The sequence below is a fragment of the Anser brachyrhynchus genome (assembly GCF_964034855.1).
Source record: "Anser brachyrhynchus genome assembly, contig: SCAFFOLD_261, whole genome shotgun sequence".
Lineage (NCBI taxonomy): Eukaryota > Metazoa > Chordata > Aves > Anseriformes > Anatidae > Anser > Anser brachyrhynchus.
In genome coordinates, this window is record NW_027663787.1 from 158,826 (window position 1) to 179,315 (window position 20,490).

The following is a 20,490-nucleotide window of genomic DNA, read 5'->3' on the forward strand; positions in this document are numbered from 1 at the left end:
ACATAATTCCCAGTTCCTAAATTCTTCCTTTTGGCTTAATTCCCAGTTCCTAAATTCTTCCTTTTACTTAATTCCCAATTCCTTAATTCCCAATTCTTTCTTTTGGCTTAATTCCTAGTTCCTTAACTCTCCCTTTTGACTTAATTCTTAATTCCTCAATTCATCTTAATCCCTCCTTTTCTTAAAAGGTTTTAGTCCTGAGACTATCCATATTGTTGCCGATGGTCCCAAAGTAAACCAGCAGAGATCACTGTGGTATAATGCTAAAAATCAGCAACTCTCCACATTTCTGTACCCTATTTCCTTACCGTTTCATAATCGTACCAGACAGCATCAGGAATATATGCTTCAATTGTGTCCACCCCCTATAAGGAAAAAACAGAGACAAATTTCATATTTGAATGCAAATTAATCCAATAGGCCAAATTTTCCAAAATCGTAATAAAGCTGACAATGAGAAAAAATCTGATCTTCCTCCTTACTTTTAGGAGGAGTAACAATATTTTCCCAAAACTCAGAAAATCAGAAGGCAATTTCAAACCGAAGGAATAAAAGAATTAGGGGGATAGATGGTCAAGGAATTCAACTTGTTGAGGGGGTTCTGCTGCAATTTGCTGTAAGAAAGCTGAAGTTTTTGACTTGAGGTTCCTCGGGAATTCATGACGGGACTTGATATCAAGATGTCAAATATCAAATAATATCAAACATTGAGACAGTGAAACCTACTTGGTCAAGTACGGGGCTAATGAGCAGGCCAGGACCCCACAGGAACTGCTTGTCCACGCTCCACGTTGCTTCATCAGAATAAAACCTAAGCAAAAAGGAAGGCAATGGCATTAATTGTGCTTAATCTTAGGTAAATACATAGCTTATTAATTTAGTCTGCATTAATTACGCCTGTGCATAAGTGTGTCTGGGTGTGTTTCTTAAGGTAGTTTAAAAGCTTCAAGAAAATAAATAGGAATAAAGGCAGGAAAATTAAATTTGTAAAACAGACATGCTGACAGAGAATAATTTAGTCAGCTGCTAATGAAATTTCATAGAAACTCTTAGAGTAACTGATAATTATGATGTGTGTGCAGAAATTATAGATGGATTTGATGACTCTCCAGATTACTCTAAAATTGTATTTCAAAATTCAGACATTGTGCATATTCCAATGCGCAGTATCTTTCACAAACTAGACATGGTTAACTTCTTTCTAGGAAGAACAGATGTGGGATAGAATTCTTTCTTTCTAAGAAAAAAGAATGGATTTGGGAACATACTCATGCAAAACTGGCCGTGCCACCGTGTCTCCTTGAGTGTGAGCTTTGTAGAAGAGCGTGTACAGGTAGGGCAGCAGCGTGTAGCGGATGTTCAAGTAGTGCTTTGAGGTTTTCACCAAAATCGAATCGGCTCCAAAGTAGGCAGGATCCTGGGGCTGAAAGTAATCAAAAAGCGATTTTAATTTCTGTGGTCTATGGGGTGCTGCCAAAAATCAGGATGTTCTGGCAAGCACAACACATTCGTGGACACCAATGGGTATGAAATTTGATGTCAGATGTAGATTTACAAAAATGAAACGATGCCAAGCATATTCTCTGGTGCCTACAATTAATCCTTATAAAGCTAAACCTTTCTGAACCCTAAATTATTTGCAGCAAGGATTTCCTAAGCATAAGGTTGCACCAATTTCAAACCAGTCTACTGTTTAACTATTAGTGGTAGAAATTTATTTTTCAGAATTCAGAAGTTATTTTTCAGAATTCAGAAGTTATTTTCAGAATTCAGAAGTTATTTTCACAGATTCTGAATTTATTTTCACAGATTCTGAATTTAATTTAGTATTAACTACCAGAACAGAAATGCGATAGCTTATCACAAGATGAATCTCTGTAACAGGATGTACAACTTACTTGGCATAGTTCGGTGTTGTGATTCCTGGAAAATGGGTAAAATGCTCCTACTTGCATCCATCGCCGGCAAAGTTCTTCTGAGACGTCATCAAAGAAACCACAAATATCTGCTCCAATCTTAAAATAAAACCAGAATTTGTTGAGCACACGGCACATCTCTACCAAAAATCCTCTAAAGATACGGAGATTTTTCTGTTCATCCCTAATTGATGCCTAGGGTCATAGAGCCATTTATCCCATTTTTACATCCCATTTCTCCAAATCTTTCATCTGTACCTAAATTTTATATTTTCCATTGTGTTTTCCTCTGTTTGAACCCCAGAATTCTGGAGATATTACACGAAGTAGCCAGGTAGAAATTGACTTTTCAGTAAATACTTTTCAGCCCAACATCTGTGCACGTGGAGTTAGAATTATTCAAATATAGGTCCTACAGAAAGCTAAACCGACTCCAAGCTAAAACTGCTCATTGGTGCTAATATGCATAAATTAGCATAATAGTACCAAGGTCACAGAAATTCAAAGAAAAATGCCCACATCCTGGAAAGGGATGTGGGCATTTCATTAATAATTGCATTTAAAGACTTTCCCAGAGGTATGAGGTGGCTTGAAACACCAAATCTTATATTTGATATCCATACACACACATATTCAATAGAGGGAAATGGTGTAAAGATAAAATCAGTTATTCCTGGGAAGAAAATATTTAAATAGACTCCCAAAGGGATTAATTTTAAGCTTTGAAAGGTGGAATTAGGTTGAACTAGATGATCTTTAGAGGTCCCTTCCAACAAAAACCATTCCACAGTTCTACTATAAGACTTTTACACAGATGGGTTTATATATATCAAGCTTGATAGGGCATAATTTAAATTTTTGTTGTAAAAAGGTACCAAAAATGACCATTTCGTACATAAGGGATTCCAAAGAGCCCGAATTCCAGCATTCCGGGAATCGCCCATTTGAGCTGATCCCACGTGGCGGCGTTGTCTCCCAGCCAGTGTCCCGCGTACTTCCCAGACCCCGCAAAAGTAGACCTTGTAAGAAGGAAGCTTCGTTTCCCAGGAAATATAGTTTTGATGGCTCTGAAAAATCAAAAAAGAGTGGAACTGGGCAAAGAATAAAGAGGGTATGGAGATGAGTAGCTCTACCTACACTTATATTCACTGATTTACAATGATAAATAAGCTAAGGACACAGACTCCCCTAATTTTTAAGGTGTCTATTAACTAAATTATTATTTTTATTAATTTCACTATCATCATTAATTTCACTAGCATCAATAATTTCACCAACCTTAAAGAACCCTTTCACTTTTGCCTGCCAACCTTCATCACATTTTAAGTCTAAAAAACAAAGCCTGGGTCTCCTTTCAGCTTTGCTCTATGCGCAGAACTGCGTCACCAAAATCCAGTGCTAGGGCTTTGAATTTTGACTCAAAAATTTAATTTGAATTTCAAAAATGCAATTTTGAATGCCCATTGTGGAAAGATTGGAGATGCAGAGGCCTGATAATTCCTATCGACCCACAGATTGGGTTCCTTGGGAAGTGAATTGCCCAAGATCAAGGGCATTGGCTCTACTCTGGAAGGTCGTTTCCAACCGTAATGGTTCTATGACACTCTGATTATTATTATTTATTTACTTTTAATTTGAGATGTTAAGAAGTCTTCCTTACTCTTGTGTTGACAGAGTCATGGAGTATCCAAAAAGGTTGTGGACATCATATTGTTTCCCCCAATTTTGCACTGCATCCATGCAGAGTGTATTGGAATACAAGAGTCGGTCAAGAATTCCTGCAATAGAGCAGTTTAGGAAATGTATTTTAATGGATTGAATTTAATTGATTTACTTTTAATTACATACAAAGAAGTATTCTGCCTTCAAACTTTCTGTATCTCACAGCAATCCACATAGAAAGCAAAATAATTCCCTGCACACTCCTGAGCATTGCCAATGGGATGGGATTTACCAGCGTGAGGCTAACGTACACCAAATTTTCAATTTCATAACATTAAATCCAGCTTCAAGCTGTATTTCTCATGCCAGGAAGGACTCGCCCAAAAACTATACCCCAAAATTTCTGAACCATTTGATCTGGCCATGCCCATTGTCTAGCAATGATCAAAGGTCTGGCTTGATCAAGAATTTCAGTTCCTCTTTAGCATTGCCTGCACCTCTAATTATTGACATTGAAATAGTAGGTGATATAGATGGTAATAAAACAACAAAAGATACAATTATTATATACGATTAAGGCACTGACAACCTTCATTTATTATTCTGATGGGTGTAAAACAAGATATTCTTTTCTAGTGAGCCATATAAACCACATCTTTGACCTGGCATTTGGTATATATTTACTTTCAGTCAATAAAAGTACTCAAAAAATCTATAAAACCCACAGTAAAATCCCTCCATATCCTTTTAACTGATAACACAATTATCCACAGAATTTTTGCTAAAAGATTTATTATTTTTTTTTGCTAAAGACGACAGACTTACGGGGCGTGTAAGGTGGGTAGTTTAATTCATTCTGCTTACAACCATTACTTGAGCCTTGAACAAAGTTGGCTACTTCATTCATATCCTGAAAAATGGCAAATTCCAATTTCAAATTGAGGCTAAAACATTCCCAACACCGATATTTTTTGGACTTTCAGCCAACTATGTCATTGCAAAGCAACTTGTAGCTGCTGACCGGAGCGCACAAGAAGCACAAAAAATACTAGTTATTTTTTTCCTCCAGCAACCACAACACCAATGTACAAAATCATCAAAAAAGTCTTTCTGAATGTCAGAATGATGAATTTGGAGCAAAGTGGTGATGGCAGGATTTCACCCAAACTGGATAAATTGCAGCTTTTCCCAAATCCTGTGTTATTTTTCTACAAATTCCCAAATATTTGCACAAAATAAAAACAACCCTCTGGCTGCGTGTTCCAGCCTGAAAAGAAAAACGTCCTTACCCAGTAAAAATCCCAAATCCTACAAAAGGTGTTCACTTTTTCTCTACCTAAAGGCATAGTTCATTAAAAATAAAAGCTACCATAGGAATTATGATCGTGGTCACCATTATTCTTTGATAAATAAAATTACGCTGAATATGCCTTGACTGAAGGAAGCAAGTATCCAATGCATTAGGGTAAAATTTAAGTTTTTTAATTAAAAGCTTTTAAATTAAAATTTTTAAATTAAAATTAAATGAAAAATCAAAATTACAGAAGAGATGTACAAATACTGCATGGATTTCAGGTTATTCACCATAAACCGTTCTCCAAATTCATTGCAGAATAAAACAAGCCATAAAATTGACTTTTTTTTCCTTTTTACGAAAATCAAAAAAATGGTGAATTCCTTACAATCCAGAGCCCATCATATGGCACTTCCTTGTAAAACTCTTGACACTCTGACACCCACCAGCTGGTGCAGGTGGGACTGGTGAAATCTGGGAAGACGGTTCTGCCTGGCCACACCTAAATAAAAAAAAAATATATTAATTGAAAAAATAAAACTTTTGATGGTGTTATGGAAAAAAACAAAACATTCTGGGTATTAAAACTGAGAAATATTATTTTTGCAGGACAGTGTTGATACAGGCATCAGGAGAAGACTTTTGAGATATGGATTGCAAAAGAGTATTTACACATAGAAAGAAGTTGTTAATGTATTGAATTTTCAGCTCAAAAGTCATTTTTTTTAAGTCAAAATCAAGTTATGCAAAATTGTGCGGTAAGTAGATACATTTGTAAACTTGTTCTAAAGAAATTTTCAAAGCACTAAAGGGGAAATTGCTCTGTGATAATTGAAAATAATCATAATAATCATAAATCAATATTGGCTGCTGGCATCTCCTGGCCATTTAAAATCTTTCTTTTCCTTTTGACCTAATGTACAGAAAATTGCTAAAAAAAAATTGAAATATTTCCTTACCGCGCCAACTAAGGGTGTTACGCCATCGGATTCGTTAATCCAAACTTTCTTGCTTTCTCCCCTGTCATAGGATAGGTAGGGTAAATCGTTCTCAAGACGCTCAGTGCTAATAGCTGGATCCTAAAAAAATGGAAGAAAAATACAATACTACAGAAAATGTGCACCCATTGTTACTGAGCCCAGCAACTCTAAGGATGTCAAGTGTAGCAATGTTCAATTATCCTGATATTATTTAAAAAGGAAAAATAATTCATTTCTTTTGAATAATACACAATATATAACATTATGTATTTGATGTAATGTCATAGTAAAATATATTATTATAATTATTACCAATAATAATAAATGCTTACCAGTATGAGAACATATTTTTGCCCATAGTCGTGCAGATACCTTTGAAAATTAGGGAGGTCTGTGAATTTCACTTTGTCATAAGTAAAATCTTTCCTTGCTTCCATGTAATCAATATCTGTGTATTGAACATCCTGAAAGAAAAGAAGCAATACTTGACTCTGGGATGTGCTGCATTTTGATTAAAATTTCTGGAAAATCAGCTGATACAATCAACTGGGTGCAGGTGTCTATTTTTAATGATTATTCACCAGTCTTGTTTTTTTTCACAAAACTGGGAAAAATTGGCTCTTGATGCTGATGTTCTGTGGCTTCTGAGAGCATCAGAAAATCAGATATTGGGAAAAATAGATATTTTAGTTTTTTGTTCAATTTTGCTGCCTTCTCTATGAAAAGTCACATTTTTACTCACGTAAGGAAGTCCAACTGCTCTGTTCCGCTCCACAACCGCCTTCACCTCATCCAGAGACCCATAATCATAACGACTAAGCTGAAACCCGAGAGCCCAATAGGAAGGCAACGCCGGCAATCCGACCAGCTGGAAATTAAAACCGAAAAGGGATGAACTTTTTGGGTCTGATTCCCTAAATTTGCACTCCTCAAAGGGATTCAACTGGAGCGTGAGAGGCCACATTTGAAGCGATTCCCGTCAACTGTGAAATTTTTCTGTGCTTTTTTCCCCCCAGAAAAAGCCAAATGAAAAAGATGATGCCAAGAACGACGTATCAATTGTTACCCATCAAGTTATTATATTATTCTTAAAAGTGGCAACTCATTCTGTTTGCTGGCATTATATCCACTTATTTGCTGTCTTACATAAAAGAATAAGCTTTTTTTTAAAAAAAAATACAATATTTAATGATTTGTTATTTAATATTTTAATCCTCAGAACTTTAATGCTCTAACGGTCAATGTTCGACGCTCAATGTTCAACGCTCAACACTCAACACAATTATTAACTCAACATCAATAACGATGATTTGCAAAGAGCAAAGCCAAAGGTTGGACAACATCTGGCCAAAAATCAACCCTGACCAAAGCAGCATTACCAAGAACCAACTGCCCAGGGCTTGGGTGCCCCCAAGGGTGGATGCCTACCTTCACGTACTCCTGCACCACTTGCTCGGGAGTGTCGCCTAAGAAGACATAAAAATCCAGAATTCCGCCAATTGTTCTGTAAGTGACAGCTGGCGCTGGTTGCAGGGCGAACTCTGCAAGCCAAAAAACACACAAAAATGGGATGGGATATTTCCTAAATCTCCAGTAACTGTTATGATGATATGAGATATAAAAAATCAAGTAAACCCAAAAGCTAAGTTACTTGAGCTTAAAACGAAAAATGTTCAGCTTCTTTAAAAAATGTTAATTATCTTAATTTCTTAAAATGTTGATATTTACAGTCCTTTACAGTCCAAAAAGAGAAATCCAACTTCTTCTCATTAAATTTTCAGCCTCAGGACACTTGAATATTTCAACTTCAGCATCCAAATAAGCACCATGTTCCTTAACTAAGGAAAATAAGCCCAATTTGCCTTAATGAAGGAAAATTAAGGGCATATATTTACAAGTGCTGTTTAAAGTTATTTTAAAATTAGGTTCTGATTTTAATCTCTCTAGCAAAAACACCCCTGACCCCAAACAAAAATGCCCATGGCAGTGGTCAACAAAATCTTAAGAATAACTGTGAGCTATTTGCATAGGAAACGAGTAAATCCTTGCAATGACTGCTGTTACACATTTTAAGAGAGCTTTTTTCGAAAAATTGACTCTTTTTAAAAAATTGACACCAGTTCAGCAGATTTGCAGTGCAACAGCCCTGCAGATCATCCAAAAATGGGCATTTTTTTTGCAATGAGTAAAGCTGTGGAGAAGGCGTGCTTACCCATTGCATTGCTGTTCATCAAGAAAACACCGAAAGAAGCTCCACTTTTGTCTTCCAAACACAAGAAGAAAGTCTGAACACCATATAAGTTATCCATGTTCTTGAAGGAAAACAGAAAAGATGATTAAAAACCCAGTATCTCAGAGAAAAAACATACCACCTGTGAGGTTAAGCTTCTCAAAATGGGAATGTAAAATTTGCTCAAAATTCACCGAAAGCCCATATTTGGGGAAAACCTGCCTCCCTTGGAGCCATACAGATAAGACTTCAAACCTCTGATTAGCAATTATTAAAAGGATGAAGATTATAAATTTGAACATGGATGGAAAGAAAATAAACACAACCATTTCTGCAATGCATTTTGTTGTAGAAAATTAAGAAACAACTTGCCTTAGTTTTGGGTTGAAAAAACAAAATAGTTGTAGCAGCCCATAGGCAACATTTCAACATTATGAAATATACTTCTTTTAAAATATTAATTAATTGCAGGCACTGAGCCATTCTCCTGAATCCTATTTCAACAGGAGGATCAGTGCTGCAACAATCTCACTTTATCGCGCCCAGAAATTACACCAGAAATGTAATTCTCTCGATTTTTTTTTTTAATTTTTGCAATATTACCTCGTCAAGGACTAGCACACTCTAGCAGATATTTCCTTTTTCTCAAAAAGCCCCAAAGATATGAATAACCATAGTGATAATTATTTGACTATTTTCCCCAAAGAAACAAACAAAAATATATTATGTACGGGAATCCAAACCAAAAATGTAATAATCTGCTTCTTGGAAGCTGGACCACTTTGGGAAAAAAAAAATGTGTGGGGGAACAAAAAAATATGTAGAAAAAATACATAAACAGCTGATAGAGCTATTATGTTTTGTAAAGCAACAGCTGCCAAATGCATTATTTCCTGAGCTACGAGGGAAAGTGGTGTACCGACCGAGTTCTGCATGTGGCGATGCACACCCAGGCTGTTTTTTATTCTTTTTATCAGCAAAAAAAAAGTGTAAGATTTCGATGCTCATGAGCTGATAGGCAGCATGTTGCAATACTGCACAAATTGACCAAATCACTGCAAATATTGACCAAAAGCTATTCCACTGGCAATTTTACTTGGTTATATATATACCATTTTGCAATCACATGCAGCACTCAGCAGAAAAAATATAAGTGATAAAGTAAAATAAAATGGATTTTGGTGAGGTGCCAACTGCGCAATATGTCTGGATCGCAGGATTTGCGCAAAGTAAATATAATAAGATTTACTTACTCCTGAAGGAGCAGAGTCCCGGCTGAACATGGGCCAGGTTTTCCAGTTGACATCATGCTGGAATTGCTTGTGCACGTGCTCGCCCACGCCGTAGATGTTGCTGCTGGGGAGTTTGATGGAGAGCTGCAAGAATTGGTTGGCGTACACCAGCGGGCCGATGGAGGTGTCGAACCTGGAGGAATTTGGGATAAAATGGGAAAGTCAGATCCGTTCGTGTCGCTAAATGCAAAATAAATAAATAAATAAATCCCAAGCCGTTGATTTCAAAAGAAAAAAAAAGTTCGAATTTGAATTTTGAAGAAAGTGATTTTGTCACTTGGGCGACATATTATGGCCAAAACCGTATTTTTTTATATACCACAATAAAAATACTGTGTGTTTAAACAATAAATCATTAGTGGTGAACTTCTTTTTTTCATGAAAAGCAACTTTGTTTTGCTCTCAATTAAATAAAAAGACTAAGGATAATATAAACAACCCTCCGGAGTGTTATTTCAAGCAGGTCCCCCTGGATTAAATGACGTGTTCACCCCTCCACGCCTCAGTTAAATCAGAGGTGGCTTCCTGAACACCAGCTCTGTCGTTAACAGCAAATTAGTCCTTAGTAAGGCTTTTAACAAAGTAAACAATATAAAGCCCGAAGGACGAAAGCAAATCCTAGCTAATTAAACTCGAAGAATTGCTAGTGGTCAGGCTGATAATCACTTCTTAATTGGTTTAATAAATATTTCCTCCAGGTGCTTCCGCCTTTTAATGTTGGTTCAGGTTTAGTTCCTGTTTGGGTGTTGTGTTTTTTTTTTTTATTTTCCTAAGGAAATAAAGGGATTTAAATGCTTCACTTTTCACATTTTATTCCTATTTCACTAGAAATAGCTTACTGCTGGCTGGTAGGGAAAAGTCCCATATCATATGCATAAGGCATGGCCTGATATTGATGGTTGACAATTGCAGATTGAGCGTAAAAAATAGCGATTTTAAGTGCTGCCAAGGATTTGTAGTGACTGAGGAACTGAGGAATAATTGCCCTGAATTTATGGCACAAAGTAGCTGTGAAGATTTCCCCAAGATTAAGGGGAAAAGAGGATGCAGAAGCAACAGGGCAAAAGATCCCGTGAGATGGAGCTCCCCATCGCCCAAATTTTGCAAAGAATATCTCCAATTTTACATTGAAAGAATATTTCCATGCTGTTCATCCATCAAAAGAAGAAAAGGAGGAGCTGGCATGCCCGAAAGAGCACCCAATGTGACCATACCTTCAAAATAAAATAAAATAGAGTAGAAAATAAAATAATAAAATAAAATAAAATAAAATAAAATAAAATAAAATAAAATAAAATAAAATAAAATAAAATAAAATAAAATAAAATAAAATAAAATAAAATAAAATAAAATAAATCAACCAAAAAAAAAAAACTCAAAACCAAAGCAAACCAACCAACCAAAAAAAAGAGGATGATGTCACGATATTGTAAATAAAAAGCTCCGAAGTTACTCACAGAACTGCTCCGTTGCTTACTCGGGTGACCCTGATGCTAAAGGGATTGTCCTGGACATCAACTTTGTATTTTAAATTGGAGGCCGCTGATCCACTGAAGGTCCCCACGTGCTCGTGGGGGACTTCAAACCTTTTGTTTTGGGGGTCAGTGATCTGTAAAGGAACACTGGGACGTTAAACATTAATGAATTTAACACTTTCCAGATTTAACATCTGATGAGACCAGTTATGGAAGAGATCTGACTGCGATGGACTGGGAATCGTGGATGGAAGGGGCCTTAGAGACCAGTTATGGAGGTGATCTGACTGGAGTCAGATATATATTCATACATATATTTAGACATTTCCCATCATTACTTGATCTGAGAGTATTTTTCCCATGACTAATTATGCTCAAATTCTGCATAATAATATTTTTAGGCATTTCACAGCATCTCACTTCCAGTCTTTCTGTACGTCCTATATTGGCTGGTTATAGCAAACCCACCCCAACTTCCACATTTCTGGCAGGAAAACGTGTGGCAAACGCCCTTCATCCCCCCCAAAAAAAATTTAAAAAGGACAAAAATAGGGCAAGAGAAGTCCAGCCCAGGCTCAAAATCCATCAACGGCCACTGAATTTTACACAACGTGCTTTGGATGTTCTAAAGCCATAATGAAATTAATAAAAGTACTTGACCCAAACTCTTTTCTGATGAAAAGGGGGAAAAATGGAAGTAGGATTAAAGAAAAAAAAAAACTATTTTGGGGGATTTTTTTTCTGCATGAATGCTGTCGTGTTAAGGATTTTGTACCCATTGCTCCTCCGGGTACAAGAAAGGTTTCTCCTGGTCCAAATTTTTTCATTTGAAGCACTGGGAGTGCTAATTTTTGGTAGGCGTCACAGAGCAAGAAAGAGGATTCATTACTAAATCAAATTAATTCCTTTATAATCTTGTAGAATCTCCCTTGTGCACCACCCAGGCCAAAATTTTGTAAAAAAAAAAAAAAAAAAAAAAAAAACACATTAAACTTGGAAAAACTCACCTTGAACCGAAAGCGATTTTGTGTCTGATATTCTGCAGTGAGGAGCACGGTGTTGATGTCATTCCCGAAAAGTGACGGTGACGAGAGCCGGTTCAACAAAACTTGGAACCCTTGGGGTGGGGAAATTAAAATAAACAAATTATAAAATCATTGATTTTATTGGGATCCGTGTGTTCCCAGTTCTTGGTGTGTGAACTCACCCTGTGGAGTTGACTGCACTTGTCCCCCCGTTTTGTAGCCATGGTTGGAGGAGAAGTAGCACCAGGGCACGCTGGTGTCGCTCTGGGGGCTCCAGCAGCAGCCACGGAGGTTGCACAGGTTCTGGTCCGAAACAAAGCAAAAAAGGTGATTTTTTTCCACAACTAAATCCCATGTCATAAAATTTACGAAATTCACACGAGGTACATCCACCAAAAACCCTATATAGTATTTTCCATCCACCCAGCTCCATCTCCGAACATCCTATCAGGTCAGTTGGGTGCCAAGAAGAGTTTTGGGGGATTGAAACTAGAAATTTGCTCATTAGTTCTGAAAATAAATAAATAAAGAGGATTTGGGAACATTTGTTCTTCCTTAATGCCACAAGCAAATTATGTTTTCTAAAGAAATGATTGCCATGGCAGATAGGATAAGAAAGGTCGTAGGCTGAGGAGTGTTTTAAAGCAAATGAAGGAATGTTTTTAAAATTTCTGCTTTAAAATTTTTAGCATTGAAGCAGTGTTTTAAAAAATAATGAAAAAAGCAATAATTTTGGTATAAAGACAAATCAATTGCTTCCTTTGTGGCTTATAAGTGTCTCCAAATGGAGCACCTGATGCATAGATCATTCCAACCTCATGTTGAAATACCAGAAATTTTCAAATTAGCTCCTCATAGCCTCAAAAGGAGATAAAATCGACTTTATTTAAAGCAAAGGCATAAAAATAAATAAAAAAATAAAAGCAGTTCAGTCTGTCATGTACAGCACACGTGTTGGAGTAGTGACAGCAACCCTTCCAGCCCAATAAACCAATAAAACTTTCCAGCCCAATAAATACCTTCACTTTTCTGGAAGGAATTAAGTTGTTCACCCGCGTTGTGAATGAGTGTCACGTTTGAAAGCAAGATATGGGCCTTCTGTTACTTTAAGCATCCAATTATCTTTGTTATCATTAGCAATATGCGTCATTCCTGGGGTCAAAGCATCGTTGTGATGATACCCAGGGAATTTCATGGGGAACAAAGGTCCACCAGTGTCCTCAACCCAATGTGAAGATCTCCAGGACTTTCCCAACGCCGATTTCTCCCCATTTCAGTCAATGCAGAACCAGGCAGGATTTGGAGCAGCTCAAAACCACACCAATTTCCCCCAATTTTGTGCAAAAGCCCAAGAAATGCTCATTTTTATGAATTTTGGCTCAATTTTGCAGCGAACATAGATGTGCCTACAAAACCACCCAAGATAAACCAAAATTCACTTTGTATCCAAATTGATTATAAAGTATTTCAACTGCCTGCCAAAACAACTATTGAATATCAGAAAATTACTAAAATGAATATTTAATATCAGAAAACAACTATTAAATATCAGAAAACAACTACTGAATATTAGAAGTGAACTGGTTATCCCACACTGGGGCATCCAACATCCTCTTTCTCCAACTTTCTGCTACCTTCCAATTATACCTTCTATTTAAATAAGAATATTAGAGGAGAATATTTAAATATTAATGCTTAAATAAGCACATTTAAGTAGGAATTTAGAGTGTATGCTTTATAGCACGTATCGTAGAGAACACATCGTTCACATCCACCACAGGTGATGGAGCAGAGTCCACCCGAAGAAAGGGCCCGTGCTATTATCAAAGTTATAATTTTACATAAATATTTAAGTTCACCCTGCCCTCCGGGCTATAAAAGCGACCTCCCAAATGCCGATAGAGGCACCAGGGCCAAAAATAAAGAGCTTATCCAGAGATAACCTCGATAGCGGCAATAACTGCTGAACATTGAGCTCTGCCCCCAGGATCAAGGCAAGGCATGACTGTACACGTGCTGGTATGTGTGTAAAATTCCCCAGATCGAGCAGGGTTTTATCAGAAAAAGAACGATGAAATCTCCAACTAGCACGCGTGCTGGTCATGGTAGGTGATACCAGGGCTTGTTCGCAAGTCGCATCAAGCTCGTATTCCAGCACATTTCCCTTGGTCCTGTGGCTGGCTAGAAAATGGCTATTTTCTCCCCATCCCTCTCTGCTCAATAATTCTAGTTTTATGAGCTCATTTTTTCGTTTGTTTGTTTTGTTTGGGTATTTTGGATGAAAAAGAAAAGGAAGATGTATGCTAACTGGCTCTACGAGCTTCCACACACTGAAAATTTCCCAGCCAACATTTAGCCAAAAATCTACTTAATAGTGAAAAAAAGGCAACAAAAACTTGCCTTCTGTTTCTTATTATAGAATTATTCAATTATTCCATCAAATCAACTTTACAGTCTTCAATAAGGAAAGAAATTTTCGATGCTTAAAAATCAGTGGACTCTTATGGGTAATGCACAACGTGAAATTTAAATAAATAAAATTTCACCAAATCTTTGCTGCACTGCTGTGGGCAGAAGAATTCCCAAATTCTCTGTTTTTATCCTCAAATTCTGCAATGTTTAATGCCTATGATATGAAATGGTAGGAATGACGCACAACGTGGGACTTGCCATAAAAAGGCGATGTGATGGCAACGAGATTTCCCTCTTCTTCTCAAATCCGGCAATATTTAATAATTAAATTATTATTAAATAATTATAGAGTTCGTTTCTGACATCACAGCAAAAAAAAAGCACTTCTGGCATATCATGATTTGCCATGAAGCCAGGTTGCAGCAAAGCCTAGAGGAAATTTTTCCCAAATTGCTTCATTTGGGCCTAATTTTGTTCCCAACCCCAACCCATGGTGTGGGCTTTCTTGCTGGTTTAAAAAATAGTGTTTTTTCAATTTAAGTTTTTAATTTAAAATTTTTGAATATGGGTGAAACACAGGTTTAAAATTTTTAAGTATTTGTTTAAACATTGGTTTAAAACTTTTAAATATTGGTTAAACATTGGTTTAAAAATTGGTTGTTAAAACTTGTTAAAATTGGTTGTTAAAATTGGTATTTGCACACTACCAAGAAAAATTAGGCACTTGCAGGTTGAAAAAATGTTTAAAAAGATGCTTTTATATAAATAATGTATTTTAGCATTATGAAATGTGAGTAATTTCAGCCCTGGGTTTTGGCTATAACCTGTTTTTTTATGCCTTTTTTGGGTATTTCCAGACCTTGGTGGCGACTTGATCCGGGATGCAGTCGATCCTCTCGGCTGCTGTCACGCTCGGGCAGGTTGGGGAAAATGCTGTGAGGCGAAGGAACCCAGAGGTTAATTTCGGGTCATGGACGAACATTTCACACCGTTTAAATTACCCAAAACACAAATTATTCCCATGCCCTCGTAACTGGTTTTTGGTTCTCGCCCCCAGAGCACCCAACCACCAACGTCCCCTCCAAACAGCGGCCACGTCTCCAGCTATACAAAATTTTACGACCGACAAAAAAAAAAAAAAAAAGAGAAAACCTGCATTTTTTCATTTTTTTCAGGATGTTTCTGAGTGATTTCTGATGTAATAAAATAATAAAAATTAACATTTTTGGTTATTTCCTGCTATCAGCATGTGACTCTGGTTTACCTTTGGTTAATGATTAAAATGGGAGACTTGCCAAGAAGAGAACGCTGTAAATTTTTGCAAAAACACAAGGAAAAGAATGCACATTTTCTTGCTTTCCCACATTTTCCAAGACCCCAACAACAGGCATTACAAGAATTCCCTCAGTTTCCAAAGGAATCCTTCCCATTCAGCTCCAGAATCCAATTTCTGCAAATTTCCATTGTTTTTCTTTATTGGATTTTTGCCAAGCTAATCTGAAAATTCCAAGATTGTGATTTTTTTTCCCCAAAATTGACACTTACTGGTATCTTCTGTTCCCTCTTCCCTCGTCGCCAAAATGCCAATGAGGACGCAAGCCACAGCCACCACCAAGCAGAAGAGGGTGATAAAAATTATTTCCAATTTGCTGAATTTCGCCTTTCCCATCTATGGAGAAACACCGTTGTGTGAGGAAACCAAAAAAAAACAACAATTTTTTTGAAAAGCTGGCAATTATTTCTATTTTAAATTATGCCCTTAATGTATGCATTAAAAAAAATGAAAATCTTTTTTAAATAGCATTTTTAAAAAGCATTAATTTCAATAATTCTCACATTCCAAACAATTCAAACCACGTGGGGGACATCGTTATTCATTACATCTTCCTGCAAAAGCATGTTCAACACAGAATTTTTGACTATTTCTAATTACAGATTTTTTTTGCCAATCTTTACTGAAATTCAAGAACCAAAAATGAAAAATCGGGTTTTGAAAAAAATATGTTTTCAAAAAAAAAAAAAAACTTTTGAAAAAAGTATTTTTTCAAACAACTAAAAATTTGTGTTTTCTACAGGAGGATATTGATTTGCCCTTGCAAAGAGTACCACATTTATTTGTAAAAAATAAAAATAAAAAATTATAAGTCCAAAATACTTTTCTATTTCAGAATAATAACTCAAAGGGAATTCTTTTGAAAAAGCTTTTTTTTTTGGTGAAAAAGCAGGTTGAACTTTTTACATCTCTTCTCCTCCCATGCTCCAGCACCCCAAGAAATTCCGGTTATATAGAAAAAAAATGCATTTAAAGCACTAAACAATACAAATCTTCCTCTCTTCAATTTTCTTTCTTATTGGCTAAATATTGAATAAGAGCCTTAAAAAAGAGCCCTAAAATATAGCATTAATCAATGGGGGGTGGTAAAATATCAATATTAAAGTTTATTAAAATCAATTTTTTGCGCAAGGTGGCCCTCCCAACCAACCATAAAATTCACTTTTTTTTTTTTAATTGCCAATTATGGAAGCACCAAAAATGAAGAAATTTGAGCTCTAAACGTCTGCTCTCCCACGATGGAGCCGCGGAGCATAATTTCTAGAAAAACAGGAAAGCAATAAATTCAGTAACGCACCTTACAGCCCTCCCGCCTTCCTTTCCAGCTGCGGTTTTGAGGCCGTAATTCCTGGTTTTATTCCGTCTCGTTATCAGCCGGGCACGTCATTTGTTAACAAACCTGGCCAATGGCAGCTGCACGCTGCCGTAAATGGCTTATTTTTATTTATTTTTAAAGGTTTACAGTTTTGCTGATTCCGCAGAGCGTCCAAGCCAGGCGTTTCCCTGATTTGCAATACTATGTGATAAAAAATAAATAAAAAAACACATTTCTGAGAGTTTATTGCCCATTGGCACTGAGCCAAGATGTGGTAGCAAGAAGCAGAGGGATGCCAAAAGACTGAAAATAAGTTAAAATTCAAAAAAATCAAGAGTCTTCCTACATCCTGACTGGATTCAACTAGGGAGAGGCATGGGCATGCAGTTCCCAAGGCCTGGATTACCTGAAACAAAGGCATTAAAGTCAGAAACAAAAATTAGAATTAAAATGAAATTGAGGCACTACAAATAAAATTAGAATTAAAATTAGGATTAAAAATGAAATCAGGTTATTAGAATTAGAATTAAAATTAGAATTAGAATTAGAATTAGAATTAGAATTAGAATTAGAATTATTAGAATTAGAATTAGAATTAGAATTAGAATTAGAATTAGAATTAGAATTGGAACTAGAATTAAAACGGAATCAGGTTATTAGAACTAAAATTAGAATTTAAAATTAGAAATTAAAATTAAAATTAAAATTAAAATTAAAATTAAAATTAAAATTAAAATTAAAATTAAAATTAAAATTAAAATTAAAATTAAATAAAGGCATCATAAAGGCACCCTGGGTAAATCTCCATCCTCCAGGACACAGGCACCCCCAAAATTTGCTTCTTTTGCATAGAAATGACAGAACACCTACTCAGGGACTCAGGAAATGATAAAAATAATCAGAAGAAAAAGAGTAAGAATAAAAGTAATAGTAGTAATAATAGTAATAGTCATAATAATATTATTATTATAGTAATAATAATAATAATAATGACAATGGCAATTATAAAAATAAAAATGATAATTATTATTATTATTGTGGGCTGCTCCAGGAATTGCCGTGAATCACCACTGGCTGATAAAAATTCTGAAAAATATTTTTATTCTAAAAAAAACTGAAAAAAACGGGGGTTTTCTGACCAAAAATTGCGCTTTTTGGGCCAGGAGCAGAGGCCAACAGGAAGGAGGCCCAGGAAATCCCGCGAGCCTCGGTGTTATCTCTGAGCCTTCGTTAGGGCCGAGATAACGAGCAGGGCGGTCACGTGGCCAGCCAGCCCTGGGGAGGTTTATGGCCGATGAAGGCCCGGCCCCCATCACCTTGGAGGCCCTGCTGGAGGCCACGGGGGGCTGTAAAAGGAGGACGCGAAGGCTCGGCCGGGAAAACAATCGCATTTATCGGGAGGGAGGAGCACATGACGTGGGGGGGGGGTGGGGGGGGGGGCGGGTCATGGGTGTAGAGCTCCATGGTCATGGTCATGATCACGGTCATGTTCATGGGTGTGCAGTTTCATGGGCATGGCCATGGGTGTAGAACTTCATGGTCACGGTCATGATCGCGGTCATGTTCGTGGGTGTGTAGTTTCATGGGTATGGCCATGGGTGTAGAGCTTCATGGGCATTGGCATGGGTGTAGACATTCATGGTCATGGTCATCATGGTCATGGGTGCAGAGCTTCACGGTCATGGTCATGTTCATGGGTGCAGAGCTTCATGGCCATGGCTGTAGAGGTTCATGGGCATGGGTGTAGAGCCTCATGAGTGTGGTCGTGGTCATGGCCGAGCTTCATGGTTACAGCCATGGGTGTAGAACTTCATGGTCATGGGCGTAGAGCTTCATGGTCATGGGTGCAAAGCTTCACTGTCACGGTCATGGGGGTAGAGTTTCATGGTCATGAGCACGAACCTCCATGGTCATGGTCATGAAGAGTTGAAGAGGGTGAAGAGCTTCATGGGCATGGTCATCGTGGTCATGAGCGTAGAGCTTCATGGTTAAGGGTATGGGTGTAGAGCTTCATGGGCATGGTCACGGTCATGGGTGCAGAGCTTCATGGTCATGGTCATGGGGGTAGATCTTCATGGGCATGGGCATGGTCGTGGTAGAACTCCATGGTCACAGTCATTGGTGTAGAGCTCCATGGTCATGGGCATGGGCATGGCCACGGGTGCAGGTATTGAGCTACCCTATGGCCATGGGTGCAGAGCTCCGTGGTCACGGTCATGAACGTCGAGGAGACCGGTGGTGGAGGTTGGGCGGTGGATACTGGGGGAGCACTGGGAGGATACTGGGAGCCCTCTGGGGCACAGGGAGGATACTGGGAGCACTAGAGGGGATACTGGGAGCACTGGGGGGGATACTGGGATGACACTGGGAGCACTGGGGGGGATACTGGGAGGATACTGGTAGCACTGGGGGGCGCTGGGAGCACTGGTGTATACTGGGAGCACTAGGGCAGCGCCTCATCATTAACGCTGTAATTACCATTGACAGGAACAGCCCCCCCCCCCCCATACAGACCCCACCCAAAAGCCCCCCCCCAAAAAAAAAGACCTCCCCCATTTTCCGGGGGGGGGGGGGGGTCCCATCATTCGGGGGGGTTCCCCAAAGTCCATGGGGGGTCCCCATTTTTGGGGGGTTCTCCATTGTCCAGGGGTTCCCCATTGTCTGGGAGGGGTCCCCAGAGTCCTGGGGGGATCCCCATTTTTTGGGGGGGCCTCATCATCCAGGGGGGAGTATCGTCATGGTCCTGTGGGTCCCATTATCCTTCGGGGGGGTCCCCATGGTCCTGGGGGGTCCCCGTTGTCCTGGGGGAGTCCCCAAAGTCCGGGCGGGAGGTCCCCATTGTCTTGGGTGGTCCCCATTTTCCTTTGGAGGGGGTCCCCATTTTCCTTTGGGGGGGGTCCCCATTGTCCTTTGGGGGTCCCACTGTCCTTGGGGGGGGGGGCGTCTTCATGGTCTGGGGGGGGCCCATTGTCCTTGGGGGTCCCGTTTTTCTTGGGGGGGGGTCCCCATTGTCTTTGGGGGGGGGTCTTCATGGTCCAGGGGGGTCTCCATTGTCCTGGGGGGGGCCATTCTTCTTGGGGGTCCCATTTGCCTTGGGGGGGGACCCCTCTTTCCTTTCCCCGAGGGGGGGTCCCCACTCCTGGGGGGGTCCTCCCGGAGGGGGAGGGGTGGTGCTCCCCATTGTGGGGGGGTCACACATAGGCGTTGCGCCCATATTTGTCCCCCAGGCTGGCGGCGGAGGCGCCCCGGGGCCGGGGGGGGGCCCCGAGGGGGTGGCTGCGGGAAATTTGGGGGGAGGGGCACGGGGTTAATGGGGGGGGTACCCCCAAACCTCGGCCCCTCCCCAGCAGGAAAGGGAGGGTTTTTTTTGGGGGGGGGGGGGGGCAAAGGGGCTCTCTGCTGGGGGGGGGTCATATGGGGGGGGCATAGTGATGGGAGGGGTCACAGTTTTGGGGGGGGGGTCACAATTTATGGGGGGTCCCTGTCTGGGGGGATCCCACTTGGGGGAGTACTTTGGGGGGAGCACTTTGGGGGGGGGGGGGTCCCACTTTGGGGC

General features: G+C 39.0%; 1 protein-coding gene across 4 annotated transcripts in view; it reads right to left on the bottom strand.

Annotated features, from left to right (window-relative positions):
• The window catches only part of LOC308186807 (maltase-glucoamylase-like), a 37,942-nt gene extending 17,715 nt beyond the window's left edge, over window positions 1-20,227 (bottom strand). The window contains exons 1-21 of one of the 4 annotated variants that reach the window (XM_080608976.1): window positions 18,569-20,227; window positions 16,917-18,466; window positions 15,832-15,955; window positions 15,146-15,219; window positions 12,057-12,177; window positions 11,857-11,966; window positions 10,832-10,983; window positions 9,336-9,507; window positions 8,065-8,164; window positions 7,281-7,393; window positions 6,595-6,720; window positions 6,185-6,316; window positions 5,832-5,951; window positions 5,261-5,374; window positions 4,404-4,488; window positions 3,577-3,694; window positions 2,812-2,983; window positions 1,899-2,015; window positions 1,269-1,423; window positions 727-811; window positions 309-365 (exon numbers count right to left, since the gene is read on the bottom strand). In XM_080608976.1, the coding sequence (XP_080465102.1) occupies window positions 309-365; window positions 727-811; window positions 1,269-1,423; window positions 1,899-2,015; window positions 2,812-2,983; window positions 3,577-3,694; window positions 4,404-4,488; window positions 5,261-5,374; window positions 5,832-5,951; window positions 6,185-6,316; window positions 6,595-6,720; window positions 7,281-7,393; window positions 8,065-8,164; window positions 9,336-9,507; window positions 10,832-10,983; window positions 11,857-11,966; window positions 12,057-12,177; window positions 15,146-15,219; window positions 15,832-15,955 (2,247 nt within the window). In that variant the 5' untranslated portion in view covers window positions 16,917-18,466; window positions 18,569-20,227. Of the gene's footprint in view, window positions 1-308; window positions 366-726; window positions 812-1,268; window positions 1,424-1,898; window positions 2,016-2,811; window positions 2,984-3,576; window positions 3,695-4,403; window positions 4,489-5,260; window positions 5,375-5,831; window positions 5,952-6,184; window positions 6,317-6,594; window positions 6,721-7,280; window positions 7,394-8,064; window positions 8,165-9,335; window positions 9,508-9,693; window positions 9,959-10,831; window positions 10,984-11,856; window positions 11,967-12,056; window positions 12,178-15,145; window positions 15,220-15,831; window positions 15,956-16,916 lie in introns of those variants that run through there. The other 3 variants (XM_080608975.1, XM_080608978.1, XM_080608977.1) reach the window with 3 other exon arrangements.
• Window positions 20,228-20,490: the final 263 nt, after the last annotated feature.